A 22,767-nucleotide genomic window follows, 5' to 3' on the forward strand; every position below is an offset into this window, starting at 1 on the left:
TCATAGCAAGCCTAAAGTAGTTTCTAAAACTTCTCCCTACCTCATTCTTAGCTCTTCTTCCTACACCAAGAAGAAAAAGAAAACTCAAAGGTCTTTTCCACAAGGTAGACCTTCAGTGGCTATTTTTTGACCAATCTGCCTGGCTTTCATAGTGCTGTGTAACATAGCCCAAGTCTTAACTATCCAGATTTCTTTTGTTCCTTGCTATTTTTCTCTCTTTACAATTACATCATTACATTTATGATTACATTATATGAAGCTATTCTTGCTCCCTAATATGGCTTCCTCTTTCTTCTTTTCCTCTGCCACCTCTCAGACCCAATTCAAGTTTTGTCTCCTCTGTGAATTTTTTTTCCCTGTTAACTGTCTTATCTTGATTAAAGCTATTATTTGTATTGCCTTTATATAATACCTTTTTTTTACATTCTATTATAACTTTTTATTTACAAGATATATGCATGGGTAATTTTTCAGCATTGACCCTTGCAAAATCTTTTGTTCCAACTTTTCCCCTTCTTCCCCCCACCCCTTCCCCAAGATGTCAGGTAGACCAATACATGTTAAATGTGTTAATAAGTATATGTTAAATATAATATATGTATATATATCCATACAGTTATTTTGCTGCACAAGAAAAATTTGACTTAGAAATAAGGTAAAATTAACCTGAGGAGCAAATAAAAAATGCAAGCTGACAAAAACAGAGGGAGTGGAAATGCTATGTTGTGGTTCACACTCATTTCCCAGAGTTCTTTCGCTGAGTGTAGCTGGTTTCTTCATTACTGAACAAATGGAACTGATTTGGTTCATCTCATTGTTGAAGAGAGCCACACCCATCAGAATTGATCATCATATAGTATTGTTGTTGAAGTATATAATGGCTCCTGGTCCTGCTTATTTCACTCAGCATCAGTTCATGTAAGTCTCTCCAGGCCTTTCTGAAATCATCCTGCTGGTTTCTTACAGAACAATAATATTCTATAATATTCATATTCCACAATTTATTCAGCCATTCTCCAATTGATGGGCATCTATTCAATTTCCAGTTTCTGGCCACTACAAAAAGGACTGCCATAAACATTTTGGCACATACAGGTCCCTTTCCCTTCTTTAAGATCTCTTTGGGATATAAGCCCTGTAGTAACACTGCTGGATCAAAGGGTATGCACAGTTTGATAACTTTTTGAGCATAGTTCCAAATTGCTCTCCAGAATGTCTGGATGTATTCACAATTCCACCAACAATGCATCAATGTCCCTGTTATCTCACATCCCTTCCACCATGCAGCATTGTCTTTTCCTGTCATCCTAGCCAATCTGAGAGGTGTATAGTAGTATCTCAGAGTTGTCTTAATTTTCATTTCTCTGATTAATAATGACTTGCATCATCTTTTTATACGGCTAGAAATAGTTTCTATTTCATCATCTGAAAATTGTTCATATCCTTTGACCATTTGTCAATTTGAAAATAATTTGATTTCTCATACATTAGTTAATTCTCTATAGTCAATTCTCTATATATTTTGGAAATGAAGCCTTTATCAGAACCTTTGACTATAAAAATGTTTTCCCAGTTTATTGCTTCCCTTCTAATCTTGTCTGCATTAGTTTTGTTTGTACAAAAGCTTTTTAATTTGATCTAATCAAAATTTGCTATTTTGTGATCAATAATGATCTCCACTTCTTTGGTCACAAATTCCTTCCTCCTCCACAGGTCTGAGAGGTAAACTATCCTATGTTCTTCTAATTTATTTATAATCTCATTTTTTATACCTACATCATGAACCCATTTTGACCTTATCTTGGTGTGTACAGTATTAAATATGAGTCAGTGCCTAGTTTATGCCATACTAATTTCTAATTTTCCCAGCAGTTTTTGTCAAATAGTGAATTCTTATCCCCAAATCTGGGGTCTTTGGATTTGTCAAACACTAGATTATTAAAACTATTGACTATTTTGTCCTGTGAACCTAATCTATTCCACTGATCAACTAGTCTATTTCTTAGCTAATACCAAATGGTTTTGGTGACTGCTGCTTTATAATATAGTTTTAGAACTGGTACAGCTAAGACACTTTCATTTGATTTTTTTTTTTCATTTGTTCCCTTGAAAGTCTTGACCTTTTGTTCTTCCAGATGAATTTTGTTGTTATTTTTTCTAGGTCATTAAAATAATTTTTTGGGAGTCTGATTGGTATAGCACTAAATAAATACATTAGTTTAGGTAGTATTGTCATCTTTATTATATTCATTTGACCTATCCAAGAACACTTGATGTTTTTCCAGTGATTTAGATCTGACTTTATTTGTGTGGAAAGTGTTTTGTAGTTTTGCTCATATAGTTCTTGACTTTCCCTTGGCAGATAGATTCCCAAATATTTTATACTGTCGGCAGTTACTTTAAATGGAATTTCTTTTTGTAACTTTTGTAATTGTCAAGTACTGACTTAGTACTTAGTAAGCACCTAACATTGGGGTTCTCTAAGTATATCACCATGTCATCCGCAAAAAGTGATAATTTGGTTTCCTCATTACCTACTCTAATTCCTTTTATCTCTCAGTTCTTATTGCTGAAGCTAGCATTTCTAATACATTATTGAATAGTAATGATAATAGTGGGCAACCTTGTTTCATTCCTGATCTTATTGGGAATGGTTCCAGTTTATCCCCATTATATATGATGCTTACTGATGATTTTAAATAGCTGCTACTGACTATTTTAAGGAAAAGTCCATTTATTCCTATACTCTCAAGTGTTTTTAATAAGAATGGATGTTGGATTTTATCAAATGCTTTTTCTACATCTATTGAGATGATCATATGTTTTTTGTTAATTTGGTTATTGATATAGTCAATTATGCTGATAGTTTTCTTAATATTGAACCAGCCCTGTATTCGTGGTATAAATCCTATTTGGTCATGGTGTATTATCCTGGGGATGATTTTCTGTAATCTTTTTGCTAATATTTTATTTAAGATTTTAGCATCAATATTCATTAGGGAGATTGGTCTATAATTTTCTTTCTCTGTTTTCAACCTACCTGGTTTAGGTATCAGTACCATGTCTTTGTCATAAAAGGAATTTAGTAGGAGTTCTTTATTCCTTATTTTTTTTCAAATAGTTTATATAACATTCGAGTTAATTGTTCTTTAAATGTTTGGTAGAATATTCATTAGGGAGATTGGTCTATAATTTTCTTTCTCTGTTTTCAACCTACCTGGTTTAGGTATCAGTACCATGTCTTTGTCATAAAAGGAATTTAGTAGGAGTTCTTCATTCCCTATTTTTTTCAAATAGTTTATATAACATTCGAGTTAATTGTTCTTTAAATGTTTGGTAGAATTCACATGTAAATCCATCTCGTCCTGGGGATGTTTTCTTAGGGAATTGGTTAATAGCTTGTTCTATTTCTTTTTCTAAAATGGGATTTTTTTTAAAGCAATTTACTTCCTCTTCTGTTAATCTGGGCAGCCTATATTGAAGGTAGTCATCCATTTCACTTAGGTTATCAAATTTGTTGGCATAAAATTGAGCAAAGTAACTCCTAATTATTGCTCTAATTTCCTCTTCATTGGTAGAAAAGTTCTCCCTTTTCATTTTTAAGACTAACAATTTGATTTTCCTTTCCTTTTTCTAATCAGATTTACCAAAGGTTTATCTATTTTGTTGGTTTTTTCATAAAACCAACTCTTAGTTTTATTTATTAATTCAATGGTTTTTTTTTTTACTTTCAATTTTATTAATTTCTCCTTTAAATTTTAGAATTTCAAGTTTAGTATTTGAGTAAGAGTTTTAAATTTGGTCTTTTTCTAGCTTTTTAAGTTGCAAGCCCAATTCATTGATCTTCGCTTTCTCTTTTTTATTCAAGTAAGCCTCTAAAGATATAACATTTCCCCTTATTACCGCTTTAGCTGCATCCCACAAATTTTGGTATGATGTCTCATCTTTGTCATTATCTTGAAATTATTAAGTGTGTCTATAATTTGCTGTTTCACCCAATCATTTTAGTTTCCAATTATTTTTTGGTCTATTTACCCCTAGCTTTTTGTTGAATGTAGTTTTTATTGCATCATGATCTGAAAATAATGCATTTACTATTTCTGCCTTTCTACATTAAATTTTGAGGTCTTTATGTCCTAATATATGGTCAGTTTTTGTATAGGTTCCATGAACTGCTGAGAAGAAAATCTACTCCTTTCTGTCTCCATTCAGTTTTCTTCAAAGATCTGTCATACCTAATTTTTCTAATATTCTATTTACCTCTTTAATTTCTTTTTTATTTGTTTTGTGGTTGACTTATCTAATTCTGAGAGTGCAAGGTTGAGATCTCCCACTATTATAGTTTTGCTGTCTATTTCTTCTTGCAACTCTCTTAACTTCTCCTTTAGGAATTTGGGTGCTATGCCACTTGATGCATATATGTTTAGTATTGATATTGCTTCGTTATCTATGCTACCCTTTAGCAAGATATAGTTTCCTTCCTTATCTTTTTTAATTAGATCAGTTTTTGCTTTTGCTTGACCTGAGATAAGGATGGATACCCCTGCTTTTTTTTACTTCACCGGAAGCATAATAAATTCTGCTCCACCCTTTTACCTTTACTCTGTATGTATCAGCCTGCTTTAAATGTGTTTTCTGTAAACAAAATATTGTAGGATTCTGGCTTTTGATCCAGTTTGCTATCTGTTTCCACTTTATGGGAGAGTTCATCCCATCTACATTTATGGTTAAAACTACTAATTCTGTATTTCCTGCCATCTTATTATCCCTGAATTCTTTTTCTTTCATCCCTTACCCCCTTCCCCAGTATTAAACTTATGGGCACCACTTTCCTCATGCAGCTCTTCTTTAGAATCCCTCCCATCTCCTTTGAGTCCCTTCCCTTTTCTTATATCTTTACTTTATTTTTTCTGTATTCCCTTCTATTTAACCTACTTTTTTCCTTTTCTCTTTTCCTCTCCCATTTTTTAATGAGGTGACAGAAGTTTCTTTGTAAATCAAATATGTCTAATTAATATTTTCTCTTTGAGTCCAATCTGATGAGAGTAAGATTCACACAATGTTCCTCCCCTTCCCTTAATTCTCTCAGATATGATAGGTTTCTTTTGCCTCTTTGTGGGATGTAATTTCCCTTTTTTTATCTCCTCTTTTCCCTTTTTCTTATACAATCCCCTTTCCACTTCTAATTCCTTTTTTTTTTTTTTTTTGTATTTAAACAGTAAAATCAAATTATAACACGTTCTTTATGTATGCCCTTAACAGAAATACAGTTCTCAAGAGTTCTTTTTATCTTTTATGTTTCTCTTGAGTCCTATATTTGGAGGTCACATTTTTTGTTTAGCTCTGGTTTTTTCATTAGGAATAAATGGAATTCACCTGTTTCATTGAATGTCCATTTTCCCTGGAAGAAAATGCTCACCTTAGCTGGGTAGTTCATTGTTGGCTGCATTCCAAGTTCTTTTGCCTTTTGAAATATCTGATTGCAGGCCCTTCAATCCTTTTTTGTGGAAGCTACTAGATTTTGAGTGATCCTTATCGTGGCTCCTCAGTATTTGAATTGCTTTTTTTCTGGCTGCTTGTAATATATTTTCCTTAGTTTGATAGTTCTGAAATTTAGCCACAATATTCCTTGGAGTTTTTTTTTAATTTGGGGGTCTCTTTCAGAAGGTGTTCGATGAATTCTTTCAATGACTATTTTACCTTTTGATTCTATTACATCTGGGCAGTTGTCTTTGATGATTTCCTGTAAAATAGGCTCTTTTTTAAATCATAATTTTCAGGAAGTCCAATAATCTTCAGATTATTTCTCCTAGATCCATTTTCTAGATCTGTTGTTTTTCCAAGTAGATATTTAACATTTTTTCCTATGTTTTCATTTTTTTTGGTTTTGCTTGACTGATTCTTGATGTCTCAATGAATCATTCATTTCTCTTTGTTTAGTTTTGATTTTTAATTCTTATTGTCTTCTTAACTATTTTTTACTTCTTTTTTTATATATGCAGTTGTTTTTAAATGAATTGTTTTGCCCTATGAAACTTTTTTTCCATTTCACCAATTTTTTTTTTTAATCAATTATTTTCTTGTTCCAATTCACAAATCCTACTTTCCTGGGAGTTCTTTATCTTTTCCAGTTCACATTTCAGGAAGTTGTTTTGTTTTCTTTTTCCATTTTATCATATTTTTCTTTAAGTGAATTATATGCCTTTTCTATACTCTCTTTCAGAGCTTCTCTTTCCTTTTCCCATTTTTCTTCTAGCTCTCTTTTAAGATATTTTATAATTTATTCTAGGAGAGTCTTGTATGATGGGGACCAGGTTACATCCCCCTTTGAGTTTTTGTCTGGAGACTGTCTGCTATTAGCCTCCTCAGGGTTGAAAACCTGCTCTCTTTCTGTATAGAAGCTATTTATAGTTAAGAGTTCGCTTTGCTTTTTTACTCATTTTTTAAAAAGTCCTTGGGATCTGCCTTCAGGTCAAGGAAGTTACCAGCTTCCTCTACAGGGACAGATGGACAATAGCTGTCCAGTGAACATGCTGCAAAGAGTTGCCCTGCTGCGGAAATATGATTGCCCTGGGCACAGCGGGGCTGCCCTGAGAAGAGCCACACACAGCAGAAGTATCCCTGACTTGGGAAGAACCTTGCGCAGCTGAAGTGCAACTGCTCTGGGCAGAGGCCCACATTAGAAGTGTCACTGCCCTGGGAAGAGCCCAGCTGTGCAGAGTGTCACTGCCCTGTTCAGAGTCCCCCTTCCCTAATGTGGGGAAGTGTGACTGCTCCTGGCAGAGCCCTGCACAAAACCTCACTGCACATCTGTGCTGTTGTCCACGCTGAGTCACTTCTAGTGCTGGGTGGGTGTGGCCAGGTCTTGTTAAACTCTGGCATTTTGGGGTACACTCTACCTTTAGTGTTTGTGTAACTTTCTATGCTGATCTATTGCTTTGCAACCAAAGCAGAGAGCCAACCTGTGGTAGAGTCCTCCCAGCAGCGGAAACCACATCCCACCTCCCACCTCCCACCTCCAGTCAGCTCAGCATGCTAGTATTCGTGTTCTATCTCCCTACTTGTGCTGGCCTCCTCCTGCCTCATCAGGACAAACCTTTTCTGGCAATCTTCCAGATTATTTTCGTCTGGTAATTTGTTGTACTCCCAATGTTCATGGATTCTATCTGGCAACCACTATTTCTGAGGCTGAATTTGATAATCAGAATTTAGTAATCAATAGTGAGAGTAAAAGGGAGCTCAGAATGAAGCATGTGTCCTCTCTGCCATCTTGGCTCCGCTCTCCCCTTCATATAATATCTTTAACAAAGAAAATTATTACACAGTGCATAGTAATGAATGCTTAATAAATATTTATTTAAAGAATTATATCACTGGTGACATAGTACTGCATTCCAAAATATTGACTGTTACCCTAAGTGGTATACTGCTGCAGAGGCAACAGAGCATCTACAGTTCTTGAGTGTATACTCCTTGATTCCATACTACAAAACTATGAAGTTCTTAAGAAAATTTTTTTCTCCCGGCTAGTGCAGTCCAGCTTTCAGTTGCTTTTTTTTGTTGTTTGTTTTTTTTGTTTTTGTTTTTGTTTTTTAACTTGAAATAATATTCATTTTTGGACACCACTACCACTGGCATAATTTTTTAAAGATTTTCCCATACTACTGCACACTGAGGACATAGACATTATCTGAAGCTCTTTTAGGACAGGGATAATGTCTCACCTGGTGGTTTTCCTTGCACAAACTTGAGTGATTTATATATGAAAGATATATGATAGTAATTATATGGAGTTAAAAGAAAATTTACTTTCAGTATTCATTAGTTGAGGTATTTCATTACAGACAATTCCCTATTTTAAATTAATTTACTTGTAAGATTTTCTAGGTGAAAAATATATTTTGAATTTAAAATAATATAAATTATTAGAATCTCAGGCCAACACATAAGAACATATTTATCCCCCATTCTAATGCTTCATCACAACATTGGAGATGAGCCTGAGTTTATCATGTTTGTGTCTGTAGAGTCCCAAGTTTTTGTGGTATTCTTAAGATGGAGAAGAAAGACTTTTAGTACATTCTTGACAAATATTGTTGGAAGCTGAATTTAGCTAAGTTTGGAGAGGACCCAGAAAGTTGGCTACCTATATGATGACTGTTTGTTGCCCAAAATCACTCATGAAGATCATCAGCTGAACCCCTAAAGGGTTGTGATCTGTATCAGTGAAAGCAGTACCTACAGTTTTAAAATCGGAAGTCTTTCAAGTATGGGAGCAAATACAGTACTAATTTTATTGTATGGGCTTAGTAAAGTGCCTTTTGAGGAATTAATGTGCATAAAATCTCAGATATTGCAGAAAAAAAAACTCAGACATTAATTTCTTTACCTTTAAAAAGAATATTTAACATTCTCTCCTAGCTATAAAAATCCATGATTTTTTTTATTTCTAATGATCTTGGGGCCTCAGTGATTTTTCTGTGGTTATTAACTTTGCTTTTATTTATTTCACGTATGAATAATTTATATGTATAATCATAATAATAGAATGCTGTAAATTTTATGTTGTCCATTTTTTCTAGTCTGTAGGTAAACCATGGGTGGCATTGAACTTGAGGTATACAACTGGCAACATAGAACTTTAAATTGTTTTGCAAGTCATTTTCATAATGTCAAATTAAATGGAATTTTGAAACTCAAAATCTTTATGACTATCACATGATTAGATCATTGTGATAGCAAGCTATTTTCTTACAAATAGGGCATATCTAATTCAAAGAGATTTTACAGGAGTCAGGGAGCATTGGATAATATGGTACATAATACTTTGTATTGACATCAAATTATTTAATTATCATTTTTATGAAGCTGATTGACAAATTTGCATATCCCAGTCTAATCTCACTTTTGAGGGCCAGTCACACATCTATCTCCAATTGGCAGGTAGACTACTCTACCTAGATACCTCACTAACACTTGAAATTCACTATCTCTAAAACTAATGAATTACTTATCTTCCCCTATAAACTTGCCTTTTCTCTTAACTTCAATGATTTTTAATTCCATTTCCCTCAATTCCTAGATCTTAAAAAATTTTTCAAATCTTATTGATTCTACCGCCAAGGTATTTTGTATCTACCTTCTCCTCTATTCACTTTGTCAACAATCAAATTCCATACTTTAGAACTTATTTGTACTATTGTGATAGCCTCTTCACTGATCTTTTGGTCTCATACAGACCAAAATAGTTTTCTTCATGCCCATATCTGACTTACCACATCTCTTTTTTGTTCAGAAGTCTCTCATTGTCTTTAGGATAAAATTCAAATTCTTTAAACTGGCATTTATAGGTTGCTATATCCTGGCCGCATCCTGGGTTTTTAGTGTTATTTCATATTAATTCCTCCACATACTCTCCCTATTCCAACCACATTTGACTGCTTGTTATTCATTTCTTTCTGCATTATCTGTCTATTCATGCAGTTCATCCTTCATTTGGACCCAAGCCTTCTGGGTCTTGGACTCTGAAATCTGACTATCTTGCCTCTGTAGATTTAGATTACTTATACTTAAATGCACATTCACATATATACACACGCACACACATAGTGTGTATATGTATACAAATACCAGTAATATTTTCAAATGAGTCATTCATTTATGCCTCACTTATATTCAATTGGCTTGCAAGTCAGAGATGTCATTGCTCTTCAAGAATAAAAGACAAAAACAATCTGTGAACAGGAGGGAATAATCTGTTCACCTTTATTCTGGATATTATGCTTTTCCTAAATGCAGTTTAACTGATTTTCCCCCCCTGTCTTATCATGCTGACTCTGCCTGTCAGAAAATGTGAGCCACTTAAAGGAAAATGGGGCAGCACAGAGTGAGTGTAAGAAATAAAACACCCCTTTTCCCTTTTATTGTTGAAAGCACTACCATCCTCTCAGTCATAAAAGCTTAATACTTTGGCATAATTCTCAACTCCTCATTCACATTTACCCTACACACATACACACATATATATAAATATGTTACCAAGTCTTGTAATTTCCATTTTCACCATAACTCATAGCGGCCACCCAGATTCAAGCCCTTATTACCTTCAAACCTGCCTCAAGATTTTCTGCCCTCCAATCTATCTTTCACTCAGCTGCCAAAGGTATCTTTCTAAAGCACAGGTCTGACCAAGCATGTTACTCTCCAACTCCAGTGACTTCCTATTACATTCAAAAACCAGATATAAAGTTCTTTGTCTTCTAAAGCCCTTCACCACCTGTACCTTTTTTACCTTCTAGTCTTCCTCCATTGTATTCCACACTTTATTCCTCCTTCCTCCATCTAGAATACTGCAATCCAGTGAGAGAGATCTTATTCTTCTTGGCACCAGACTTCCATCTACAACCTATTCCTGTCTTTTCATTTGTTTTCTCCATACATCCCTTTTCACCTTCCTTCTGCCTCCTGAAGTTCCCGTTTTCTTTCAATTTTCAGTTCAAATCCCACTTTTTGAAGCAAGTTTTTCCCAGTCCTCCCTACTGCTAGTATCTTTTCACTGAAATCTGCTCTATTATTATTTACCAGTTTATTTTAAATACACTATATACATCCATAATTGTATGTTTTCTCCCTTATTAGATTATAAACTCCTTAAAGACAAAGATTATGTCTTCTTTGTATTCCCAGTTCTAGGTGAGTAACTGGATGAAGAAAGTAATTATTAAAGTGCTAGCTGTTCTATTCATAAATCTAGAGCAAAATGATAGTTTGTCATTAGCATTTAGAGAAGGATTCCTGTTTTGAGTAGGATAGCAGCATAGTGCAAGATAAAACATGCTAGATTTGGAATCTGAGGACCTGGATTTGAATGCAAACCACTTAGTATCTTCTCTGTTGTATCCCTGAGCAAGTCACTTCTTTTAGGAGCTTCAGTTTGCTCACCTATAAAGGGAAGAGCAGAATTGTAAACAGCTCTAAATCTGTAGAACCTGTGAGGATCCTTCCAGTCCCAAAAACAAATGATTGTATAAATTATTTGGAATGTTTCGTGTTATGAGTTTCCATCTTATTTTTCCATCACAGTTTTAATGCTGTAGAAACAGAAGTAGAGGTAGAAGAGTAGAAGAGAATGAATTAATTTGGAAACTTAAGTAAAAAGTACTTAATAGTTTTTAAGTAAGAATTTGAAGCTTTATTCCTACCACATATTATATATTATATTTGACTAAAGAAAATAAAAGGTAATCTAGATGTATATATCATACTTGTAAACACACCCTGGAAATTCTAATATTATTTTATTACTTTTGCTACTTTATACTTCACAAAAAGACTTTTAAAAATCATAAATCCATCAAGCAAAGAAGTAAAATGAGGAATGAAATACCAAATAAAACAATTCCAGACTCTTTTCAATTTGATTTTTAATCACATCAACTTTACCAAAGTAATTAAAAAAACAAAAACCTATCTTCATTTCTGCAATTCTAACTTAGAAAATTTATTTTCTGTCTTTAAAAAAGGTCTCTGCTTGTGTGACCTTGGGCAAGTCACTTAACCCCAATTGCCTCAGGAAAAAATAAATAAATAAAATTTTAAAGTCTCTACTTAATTTTCTGTTCACTTTGCTTTATTCACTATGCATAACTTATTTTCTACTTGCAGTATGTCATTTTTATAACATGTTATATTACATTAACATAAAATGATAAGTGAGGATTCTGTGATTTTGGTCCGTATGGATGAATTGATGTCAATTTAAATTCTATCTGAGAGGCACCTAGGTGGCACAGTAGATAGAGCACTAGCTCTGAAGTCAGGAGAACCTGAATTCAAATTTAGTCTCAGACACTTAACACTTCCTAGCTGTGTGACCCTGGGCAAGTCACTTAACCCCAACTGCCTCAGCAAAAAAACAAAAACAAAAATCTCAATCTGAGCCTTCAAACCCAAATAACAACTCAGTGAAGCTTAGATTGGGACCTGTTGCTGGCCAGTCTGTGAGAGGCAGATCAATTTGGGTTTAAGGCATAGTACAATAACTATTTAAATCCCAGTGAGCTTTATCCAAGTCTGGTTTTCCAGTGTTCTGTTTCAAGAAATCACAAATGAGACTTACATGGAACAAGTGAGTTAATTGTCCCAGTTTAAAAAAAAAAAAAAAAAAGAAAAAGAATACACAATCAGAGGAAAGGGAAAAATCTAGCTCATAAACCCCAATATAACTTACGAGGTTTCAGTGATCAAAATATCTCTTCCTGTGAGCAGAGCACCCATATATAAGGGTCAGATTCCCTGTGTGGGCTGAGGGAAATGGAGATCTGGAGGAAGGGTAGGGGAACATTATCCAAATGCCCTAAGTAAGAAACTGATTATGACACCTGTAGTAGTATATTCTTTTTTAAAATCAAATTCAAATTAAGTAAGAGATAATTTTTGTAAAATGCTTAGCCCACAATATCTGGCATTTAGTTGTTCTTCAGTTTTACCTGACTCTTCGTGACTCCATGGTCTGTAGCATACCATACTTTACATGGGTTTTATTTTTGTTTGTTTGTTTGTTTGTTTTGGGGGGGAGGTGGAACAAAGATATTGAAGTGGTCTGACTTCTTGCACACCAGTAGATTAAGAGAAACAAAAATTAAGTGACTAGTTTAGGGTCACACATCTTGTAAATGTGTGAGTCTGGATTTGAACTTGGGTCTTCCAGGCTTCATGCTCAGACTCCAACTTTTATGCACTTAGCCTCTTCACCTGGATTATAGTGGATGCTTGATAAATGTTTCTTACCTTTCATCCCCCCACCCACATTTTAAGAAATGAGCTAAAATATATTCAGAAGAATGCCACCAGGATGATGAAAGTCTATGGAAGACTTAAAGGATTGGTTTAAGAAACTGGGAAAGCTCATATACTAGGCAAGAGCTATCTGTTTAGAGGGGAAATAATAGAAATATCCAGGAGAGGATTCAATTTATTCTGCTTCGCTCAGAAGGTTGTGTTTAATGAGTTAAAGTTACAGAAAAATATTTAGATTTGATATAAGGAAAATCTGCCTAACACTTAGAGCTGTCCAAAAATGAAATATGATATTCTACTCTACATTAGAAACGACCCTAATGAGAAATTGCTAATTTTCTTGGTCAAGATAATGCAAATCTTCATCAGTTGACACCTGACTTTTATGTTTTAAGTGCTTTAATGTTTGCTAAGTACTATATATAATTATTTCATTCAGACATAAACCTCTGAAGTAAATGCTATAGGTTTCATTCCCATTTTACTGATGAAAATAAGGTTGAGAAAGATGAAGTGACTTGCTGGGAAATAAATTTCAGAGCTAAGATTTGTATCTTGGTCTTCCTGACTTCCAACTCAGCACTATTCGTAATAACCTAGGTCCTTATGCGTTGATTTTCTGTAAGGACCACTTTGTATAGGTGGTAGTGGTGGTGTTGTTTCTGATGATATCACTAGAGACAAAATTCATAACAAGGCAAAAAAACAAAAGTACATTCTGCAAAAACCAAAATTAGATTAAGTTTCTGTGGAGTACAAGGCAATGTAGAAATAAAAAACTTGTTTTCTAACAAAATCAGGAAAGCCAAAATATCTTCAATTTATAAGAGATATTAAAAATGTAATGCCAGAGAAACTGAGGCAAGATAGAGATTAGAGAGTTTTTATTATTTTATTTGGATTTCTGAGATAGAGAGATTTTCTGGGACCAAAGATCCATTTTGGTTCCAGGGGGCTGATGTCTCAAAGTATTCAGCATTGAATGTGAGCTTCTAGAGATTCTTTATAGGAGGGAGAACAAAGACAGAAAGGGGGGTGGCAGAATGAGCACTGATCATTCTGATAATTCTGAAGGTCTGAAGTCATGATGTCTAAGATAGGTCTTCCTCTTTTACATTTTATAACCTTAGAGTAATCAGCCCTAAGTTTTATCAGTTCTAATGGTAGTGGTGGGGGAGGATTTGCAATCAGGGGGATTGAGGCAGAACAATATAGGAAAACTGAGCCAGGACAATTAGAGAAACTGAAGTAGGACAATAAAAGGGAACTGGCACAACAAAACTATGGAAACATGACTTTTTTATTTTAGGCAAAAGAGTAGGAGGAAGGAAAAATTTACCTTATTTTCATATGAAAGAAAAAGTGACACTTGTATCAGTTGCTGTATGAATGATTCATTTGAAAATGCTACTGGTGTGTGTATATATAGACACACATACACATATATATGTATGTATACATATACAAACTATATGTGTGTGTATATTTGCAATATATGTAAGTAATCTAAATCTACAGAGGCAAGATTCTTTGGGCAGAGATCTTAGCCATTTTATGTCTCTAGCATTCATGAACTAGGTCTTTGATTCATTGGAATAGAAGGGGAGATGGAAGAAGAGTGATAAAAGAATAAATGTAACCCAGGATCCTTTTGGGCCTTCTGAAAAAAAAATTAATTAAACATCTCATCAAAAGAATGAAAATAGAAACTTACTGTTTCATCCACTAAACTAGATAATATATTTTTACCTATAATGAAGAGAAATAGCTGTTAAAATGTCTAGATGTTGGAAACAAAAAAGCAGAAAAAGGGTTCATAGTAAAATCCACTACTTCAAATTTCTGCATACAGATGACCAAGGTTAAAGCATCAAGCAGTAGGAACTAGAGGTGCTAATATAGGGAGCCAAAAATGACCTCAAAGGTAGCACTGAAAATTGGTGAAAGGAAACTTAATATAGCTCTGAAAGGCTAGAATTTACTCGAGAAACTGGGAAGTAGAGCAGCACTCTGTGTAATATTATGATATAAAATTGCTGTGGAAAAATCCGAGAAGGAAGAGAAATTGTAGATAACATCTGGTGGAAGATCAATGGAGAAAAGAAGGGAAGTGATTTTGCCATTGGACTATATTATAATCCACTTAGACAGGAAGAGAAATTATATGAGAAGTTTGAGAAATAGATCATAAACCTTGCACAGAGTGACTAGTTACCCACAGATTTTCTAGGATTTTTTTCTCTGCTAAAAGCAGAACAGCTTGACTTGACTTATTAATAACTTACTCTTTCAAAAAAGTGGAAGAACCAAAATGAAGGAAATCCTTTATTGGATTTGCTTTTACTAACAGGGAAAAACTGATTGCTAGAATAGAAATAAGAAACAATTTGAAGACATTGAAGTGATCACTATACAATTTTTGTGATAGAGGAAAGGAAAACTGGACATGGTCTGACATACTCCCAAAGCTGCTTTTGAAAAAAGAAAAAAAAAAAAAAAAGTACTCAGGCGAAGTAACCTGAGATGAGAGTGAGGGAAGGGAATTAGTCATCAGGAATTAAATTCTGGTGACACAAAAGGAAATAATGAGGAAGAAAAACACATTGTTTGACAAGACCAATGTAGAGACACAGAAAACTTTCCAACCAATTTAGATTTTACAAAAATAGGAAATGAAGATTGAAAACAAAGATAAATACTAGGGGACAAATATAAGACCCAGCTCTGTTTTAACAAAAACAAAGTTCAAAATAAATTCAGAGGTTACTGTGGGAAACTAAGAATAACAAAAAGATATGTATGTGTTATACACATACACACACATACATACACAAATGGGAGAAGGTCTAAAAACCATTATTAGAGACAGATGGGGTAATAACTGATAATCAACTAGTTGTTCAAGAATTAATTTTTAAGTGACTTATGTGTCTATAACAAAACAGATGATTGGTATCAAGAAAACGAATAAACTCGAATGAAAATGGGAAGTTAGGAACACTTCTATTTTCCTAGACAAGGATAGTAATCTTGTACTAGAAATAACAGTACAAAAATGATTAATAATAAGGAGTTAATAAGTTACCATCAGTAAGGCAGTATAAAGAGAGAGCATTTAGTTATCCTTGATAAATTCAGATAGTATATGACTTTTTAAAGTCACTGTTAGTGATATATTTAGTGATAAATTTCACTAAAGAAGAGCAAATATTACAATTTTCAGTTTGAGGTTAGGGTAGATGATATGATGGGCTAAAAAGTGTCTTCTTCCTCAGCATGAAGTAATGTTCTATGACATAATGTTTGAGTTCTAGGTAAAAAGAATCATCTGGATAAACTCTCAAGTAACAAAACTGAAAGCTGATTTTGAGGGATGTCTTTGTAAAATGACTCTATAATTTTTCATCTTCCTAAATAATAATAATAGCTAATAAGTATTCTGATGGTTTGCAAAATATTGGTAGAATGAAGAGGCAACACTGACACAACTGGCAAGCTTTGTGCTGAAGAAAGAATATAATCTGAAAGTCTTGAATGATTCTTTATTCTTATCTCTTTTATTTTGTTGGTTTCTAGATGCAGCCCCTCTGAGGAATCACAGAATTGAGTTCAAATTCTACCTCTAATTCTTATGGTCAGGACAAATCGCTTACCCTCTCTCCACACCATTTCTCTCATCTATAAAATGAAAGATCGAAGATTTCTTTGGCTCTGCCACTCTTAGGGTTCTAGAAAAGAGAGCTCCCCCCTTTTTTTCTAAATACCTAGGGCACTTAATTTTACAGCTGAGCATCCTTTTATATCAGATTTTTTTAAACCAAATGTAGTTACATAACAATATAATCAAATATGGTCCCTAAATTCTCTTAGAATGTAAAACTATCGGGTTGAATGCAGTGGTGAATACATTTATTCTTGTCCCTTATTTTCTGACTCATGGTCTGAGGTAGAAGGACACACAGAAGCACTGCAGTCCAAACTATAAACTATACCTGACTTCTATAACAATATAAAGACCCCATCTCCAAACACAACTGACCAGGCATCCAGCCATTGCTTTTGTAAGCAGGTTCGTTCAAGGGGAGCCTGCTATCCCCCATGAGAGCCTGTTCCACCACTGGGTAGTTTAACTGTTAGAAAGGTTTTTCCTCATGTCAAACCTACAGTTTCCTCTTTGCAACTTCACATTGCTATTGCACGTTTAAGTCTGCAGCACGTTCCTGGCTTCAGCAGTTCAAGATTTCAAGAAATTCAATTTTCCCAAACATATGTCCTAAGTATGTTTATTTATGCGTATATACTTACATTTTTCAAGGATCTTGGTTTCAGCTATAATATGAGGATTCCCTCCATTTATTAAAGTCCTTCCATTCCTTTCTGTAGTTTGTTTCCTGATTCTCTGGCTAAAAAACTAATCTTGTAGCTAAATTTTTTATTATTAACTTCTGACAGCAACCGTTTCAAGAATTCTTCTTCCAGGTTTTTTTTCCCAGCCTCCATTTTCTCATTTGTAAATAATGAATGACAAAGGATTTATAAGTTCTTTTATGATAGACTTGGTATTAACCTCTGTAGGTAATCCTAACCTGGAAATGAGGGTTACAAGCTGTATGCATGCAAAAAGATTGATTTCTAGGGTCTTTTCCAACTCTGATTCTACTTGCCAGGCTGCTGCTTTTTGTATTCACTTCAGTTTTAGAGGCTCTGAAGTCATAACATCTTATGTAAAATTTCAATGTCCTGTTTAGAACAGAAGTTGTGAATCTTTTTTTTTTTTTTTTAATGTCATCGATGCTAAGGGTATTCTGAAGACTAGGAAGCCCTTTCTAGAGTAACTTTTTTAATGATTGAATGATAGGATAAATTTCAATTAGAGGTTAATGAAAATTAAGATGTATTTTCCCCATCCCTATCCAGTGTGACACCTTGAGGTTCTATGCCCCACCCCGGTTAAGAAGTTCTATTCTATAATTTGCCAAATGATATACTTAACAAGTTTTACCATTGTTGCCCAGATATATGGTTCAGTGTAGTGTTGTAGCACTTATAGTGTGTGTATGTGTATCTGTGCACACATGTACACACTCAATAGTGAAATAGTGGAAGTTCTCAGACCTGGGATTTCATTGGCAACAAATGAGGCAGGCCCAGACTAATGGTGTGGTTTTAATAGGAGATTATTACAAGTATATCCGAGGTGGCTCAGAAAAAAAACTTTCCTGGCTTTGGAATGGGAACACCAGTACTGCCAGCAGTTTGGTTTGGTTTGGTTAGTTATTGTCCTTTGTTCTTGAAATGACATTACTATGTTAGAATTGAGTCACAGTGTGCCAGACTGTGGTTGATCAGATCTATACAATCTTGAATGCTCTGCCACAGGTTGGACACAAATGGTCCCTATGAACATGTGGAGTGGAGTCTCTAATTTTGTGTCTTGCCCTTTTGGGGGGCTAATTAAATTCTGTTTTGCTGATAGAACATAACATCTTCTCTGATGAAGGCACACCTGCACCAACTCTGAAGTCAGAAGATTTGAGTGCACATTCTGACTGATGCTTATGACCTATGTAATCATAGAAAAGTTACTTTGCCTTTTTGCATCTCAGTTTCCTCCCTGTAAAATGAGGATGTTTGGCAAAATAGACTCTGAGGTACTTTCTAGGATCTAGGATCCTTGTTGAAGTAAAGAAACAGAATCCATCGTCTAAGCAGGATGAGCACAGGAAGAAAGAAGTAGCTAAGATGCCTAATTTATGGGATGATCTAAAGAGAGATGAATGCTAGGAGGAAAGAACTATAGATAGCTAAAGGAATTAAAGCTCAAACAGGAGAGATCAGGATACTAAGCTAATAAACCTTTGAGGGCATTTGAGGATTTGAGGGCAGGATTTAGGCAGGAGAGCCTGGAAATAGAAACCAGGAACCAGGGAGAGACAATGTTTGGGGTCAGAATATATGACATTGCCAGAATGTCAGTTATGAGAATCAGAAACAAAAATGACCTTGATACTATGTCCTTAACCTCTTAAATGTAAGTATTCTTTATATGTTACATGCTCAAGACAATAAAGTCTAAGTGGGTAAAACTGGGCCTTATAGGAGTGGTGCCATATTTTTTTTAATGTCATTAATTAATTAACATAAAATTTTATAACTTTCTTTTTTAGCATACATCTGTTGATGGATACACTGAACCACATATCCAGCCTACCAAATCAAGTAGCCGACAAAACATACCACGGTGTAGAAATTCCATTACGTCTGCTACAGACGAACAGCCTCACATTGGAAATTATCGTTTGCTAAAAACAATAGGGAAGGGAAATTTTGCCAAAGTGAAATTGGCAAGACATGTTCTTACTGGTAGAGAGGTAAGTTTCACTTTTAAGACTCTTAAAGTTCCACAGACCTTTTAATAAATTTCTTCAAAAAACTGTCTTGTTGGGGGAAATATGGAAGCTACAAAATAGTCCATTCTTAATTATGTGAACTGATGAATATCATGGCTTTAAAATTGACATTTTGATTCTGAGTGGGGAAGAGTAGGAAGTTCTTTCATTTCATATCTACTTATAGTCTTTGGGATCTGTATTTGCTCTTGTTGCTTGAACTTTTGTTAGACTTTATACCAACTCCTGTTCATTCTTGTTGCTTAAAGCAACAATGCTTGCTTGACAATGCTTTCTCCTCCCTTTTGGGATAGGAGTATACCCTGGGTAAGAAGCAGATTGCAATTTTAAGTTCTGAATAAATCTACTTCCTTAATTTGTTAGAAACTGCTAGCCAATCTTTATTTAAAATGAGCATATTTTTCCTATTTAATTTATAATTAGGTCTAAAATTTCTTTTGAAATTACAAAAATCTGAGGCAGCTAGGTAGTGCAGTGGATAGAGCACTAACCCTGAAGTCAGGAGAACCTGAGTTCAAATGTGGTCTCGGACATTTGACACTTTAGTGTGTAAGGGTTAAAGAATATATCATATTTGTAATATTTTAAAGATTTTTTTAGAACATTGTAAGAATTTCACCTGTTAAAAGATTTAAATGATTTTTGTTTTTCTCTTTGCCTGTATTATCATGTTTTTCATCTTAATGATTTTATTGATGCTATTATGTAATCATGTCATATATAAATAAGCCTATCATCCCAAATAAAAACCTTGTTGAATTAGTATTCAGAAGTCTATTGAAGATTTAGAATCATGAAAATAGTCAGCAAGAACATGGTCAGACAGTAAGATTTAGGATGGTTTTAATCCAAAAGACAGAAATTTAAAACGAAGTGCTACATTCCTTTGATTCCAGTTGAATATGAGTGAGGAATAGACAAATATTAATTGTACATATGCATTTATAAGTTATTAAGAGAGTAAAAGGTAAAAACAATTTTGTACCTAGTTTTGAGGTTTCTAATCTTTTCATACATCAGAATTTCTTTCTAAAATAAAATATTTTGCATTTTCCCACAATGGTAATTGTACTGTTAGTGTCCATTGGTTGATTAAAAAACAATATGAAGATAAAACATTAATAATGCTCTTAAATGAATAAATATATCATTAATCATCCTTATATACATTTGAAATATTTATAAACGTATATGTGAGGCATTGTTTATTCTGTGGAAAGCATTTTGTTAATTTAGTGAATTTAGCCAGTGATATGTGAATTTCTTAAAGACGGTTTCATTTTTACCTTCATATACTCTTCACATAATACAGTACCTGGAATATAGTAAGTGTCTAATAAAATTTTGAATTTTACATATTTTTGATGATAAAAATCAAAATAATGTTTGTTACACAGAAATTTTTAGACTTTTTTGTAACAACAGAGGTCCACAGTATGAGAACTGCTAGTTCTCTAGACTAAGAAAGAAGTGACAGTCTTATTTTTGAAGACTTTTATGTGGTCAAGCATTTAACAAATAAATATTTATTTGTGTCATGGGGAGGAAATAAAAAAGTTAGAAGAATCTTTAAAAACTGCATGACTTTCTTTTTCAGGTTGCAGTAAAAATAATAGATAAAACTCAGCTGAATCCCACCAGTCTACAAAAGGTAAATATTTATTTCAAAATGTCAGTAATAATAATATTGTTTAAAGGCAGTATATTGTATAAAGGAAGTTAAAGAGACTTCACAGTCTCTATTTCTTATTGAAGATGCTACTAAAATACATTGTTTCAAAAAATGTATAAATATAATTTCTTTAAAATAGAGTGTGTTGAAACTGAATATAAGCTAACTCTAAATATAAGCTACATCCTCAAAACAAGATGACTTTGAAAGGGGGAAAAGATAGTCTTTGTACTTATAATTATTCAAAATTGCTAATTAGGATACTGTGAAAAATAAGACAGTTGAGGAGGAGAGAGAGAGAGTGTGTATGTGTGTGTGTGTGTGTGTGTGTGTGTGTGTGTGTGTGTGTGTGCGCGTGCGTGTGTAAAATATAAATTGCTAGGCCATTTGGCAGGTCCCTAGACCTCCACCTTCTGGAAAGTTGTTACCATCAGCAACTGCACAAAATAAATCTGGGGAAAAAATGCATAAGAGATAGAGAAAGGGTAGATAAAAGCACAAATTTATGCCATACTCAGTTTTTTAAAAGTCACATAGAAATGGAGGCAGAGTTTATTAGCCTGTATTTACTTATGAGTTATCAAATAATTATTAGAGATGTAGGATCATAGGACAAAAATATTAGAGTTGAATTTAGAGGTCATCCAGTACAACCTTTTCTTTTTATAGATGAAAAAATTGAGGCCCAGAGAAGGTAAGTAATTTGGCTAGAATTCATAGGTAGTAAGTGACATAATTAGAATTTGAAAGCAGGTCCCTAGTAGCCAAATTCATTAATTTTTATCTACTGTTCAAATATCTGAATGATATGAAACATAGGCAAGGCTTTGTTATCCACCATATTTTGAAATTGAAAATTCTTGATAGCCAAATATATAATTGAAAGTTAATTTTCATAGTTCTGCAATCATTGTGGTGTTGATACGGTCAGCTATAGTCTATATACTGAAGCCAAGAACCTCTTAATTCTCTTTGAAGTACAATATATAATTAAAAGTTGGTAAGACACAGTGGGAAGAAATGTAAGAGGCTGCCAAGCAAACAAATGCCACTTATCATTTTACTATGATTTTTTTTGAAACCTGAAAACACAAAAGTTACATTACTTCGAAACAAACATGCAACTTTGAAAGTAAAGTATTTGATGTTTATAGCAAAATTTTGTAGATAAAAGAAAAGTGTTCTTTCTTCAACTTTTAGCAGTCCTTGTCAGGATATATGACAAGAATAGGCTTTGAGCTTTTAAAGCAAAGAGAATTTTATCCTAGGAAAGTAAATAAATCAACAAGTACTTATCAAATTTTTACAGTATGCCAAGCCCTCTTCTAAGCATTGGGTTTGCAAAACAAAAATAAAACTATGCTTATGCTTGCTTTCATAAAATTTACATTTTGTTGGGAAAGATATCTTCAACTGCTTCCTTCTTTATTATGATTATTAGGCTAAAGATTTGTCTTTGAACTTGTCAGATATGCCAGTTTTTAGAGCTTTCCAGTTCTGTAAAATGCTCTATAGTTTCTGTGTTTTGTGTTCTTTAACACTGCAATTGATCTTAACACATATTACTTTTAAGTTGAGTATTTATACAACATCTGATATTGATGAGGTTTATAATTGGGGAATACCTAAATGAAATTAGGTTTAATTGAGGTCTAGTGGCAGGTTCTGGGTACAGGATGTCAAATAGAGCTCCTCTGCAACCCCTTTGGATTTGGCACAAGGATACAGAGTTAAATTTGGTCTAGTAGCGGCACAAGAGTCCCCTGTAAAGGAATTTACAGACCCAAAAACCTAGATTGATAAAAGAGGTTTTTTATGGGGTAAAGTCTAGTTAGTAAAGTTGAAGGTAGAGATAAAAAGCACAGTAACCAGAGTAGCAGAAATCCT

The 22,767-nt window shown here is 33.9% G+C and overlaps 1 protein-coding gene across 17 annotated transcripts in view; it reads left to right on the plus strand.

Moving 5' to 3' along the window:
- MARK1 (microtubule affinity regulating kinase 1) overlaps positions 1-22,767 on the plus strand; it is a 147,417-nt gene that overhangs the window by 42,728 nt on the left and 81,922 nt on the right. For 15 of the 17 annotated variants that reach the window (XM_074309214.1, XM_074309204.1, XM_074309201.1 and 12 more), the window contains exons 2-3: positions 18,966-19,169; positions 20,806-20,859. Coding sequence is in view for 14 of the 17 variants with exons in the window: in XM_074309204.1 (XP_074165305.1) it covers positions 18,966-19,169; positions 20,806-20,859 (258 nt within the window). In the remaining 3 variants the exon portion in view is untranslated. Of the gene's footprint in view, positions 1-18,965; positions 19,170-20,805; positions 20,860-22,767 lie in introns of those variants that run through there. The other 2 variants (XM_074309217.1, XM_074309218.1) reach the window with 1 other exon arrangement.

Source organism: Sminthopsis crassicaudata, chromosome 4 (genome assembly GCF_048593235.1).
Source record: "Sminthopsis crassicaudata isolate SCR6 chromosome 4, ASM4859323v1, whole genome shotgun sequence".
Classification (NCBI taxonomy): domain Eukaryota; kingdom Metazoa; phylum Chordata; class Mammalia; order Dasyuromorphia; family Dasyuridae; genus Sminthopsis; species Sminthopsis crassicaudata.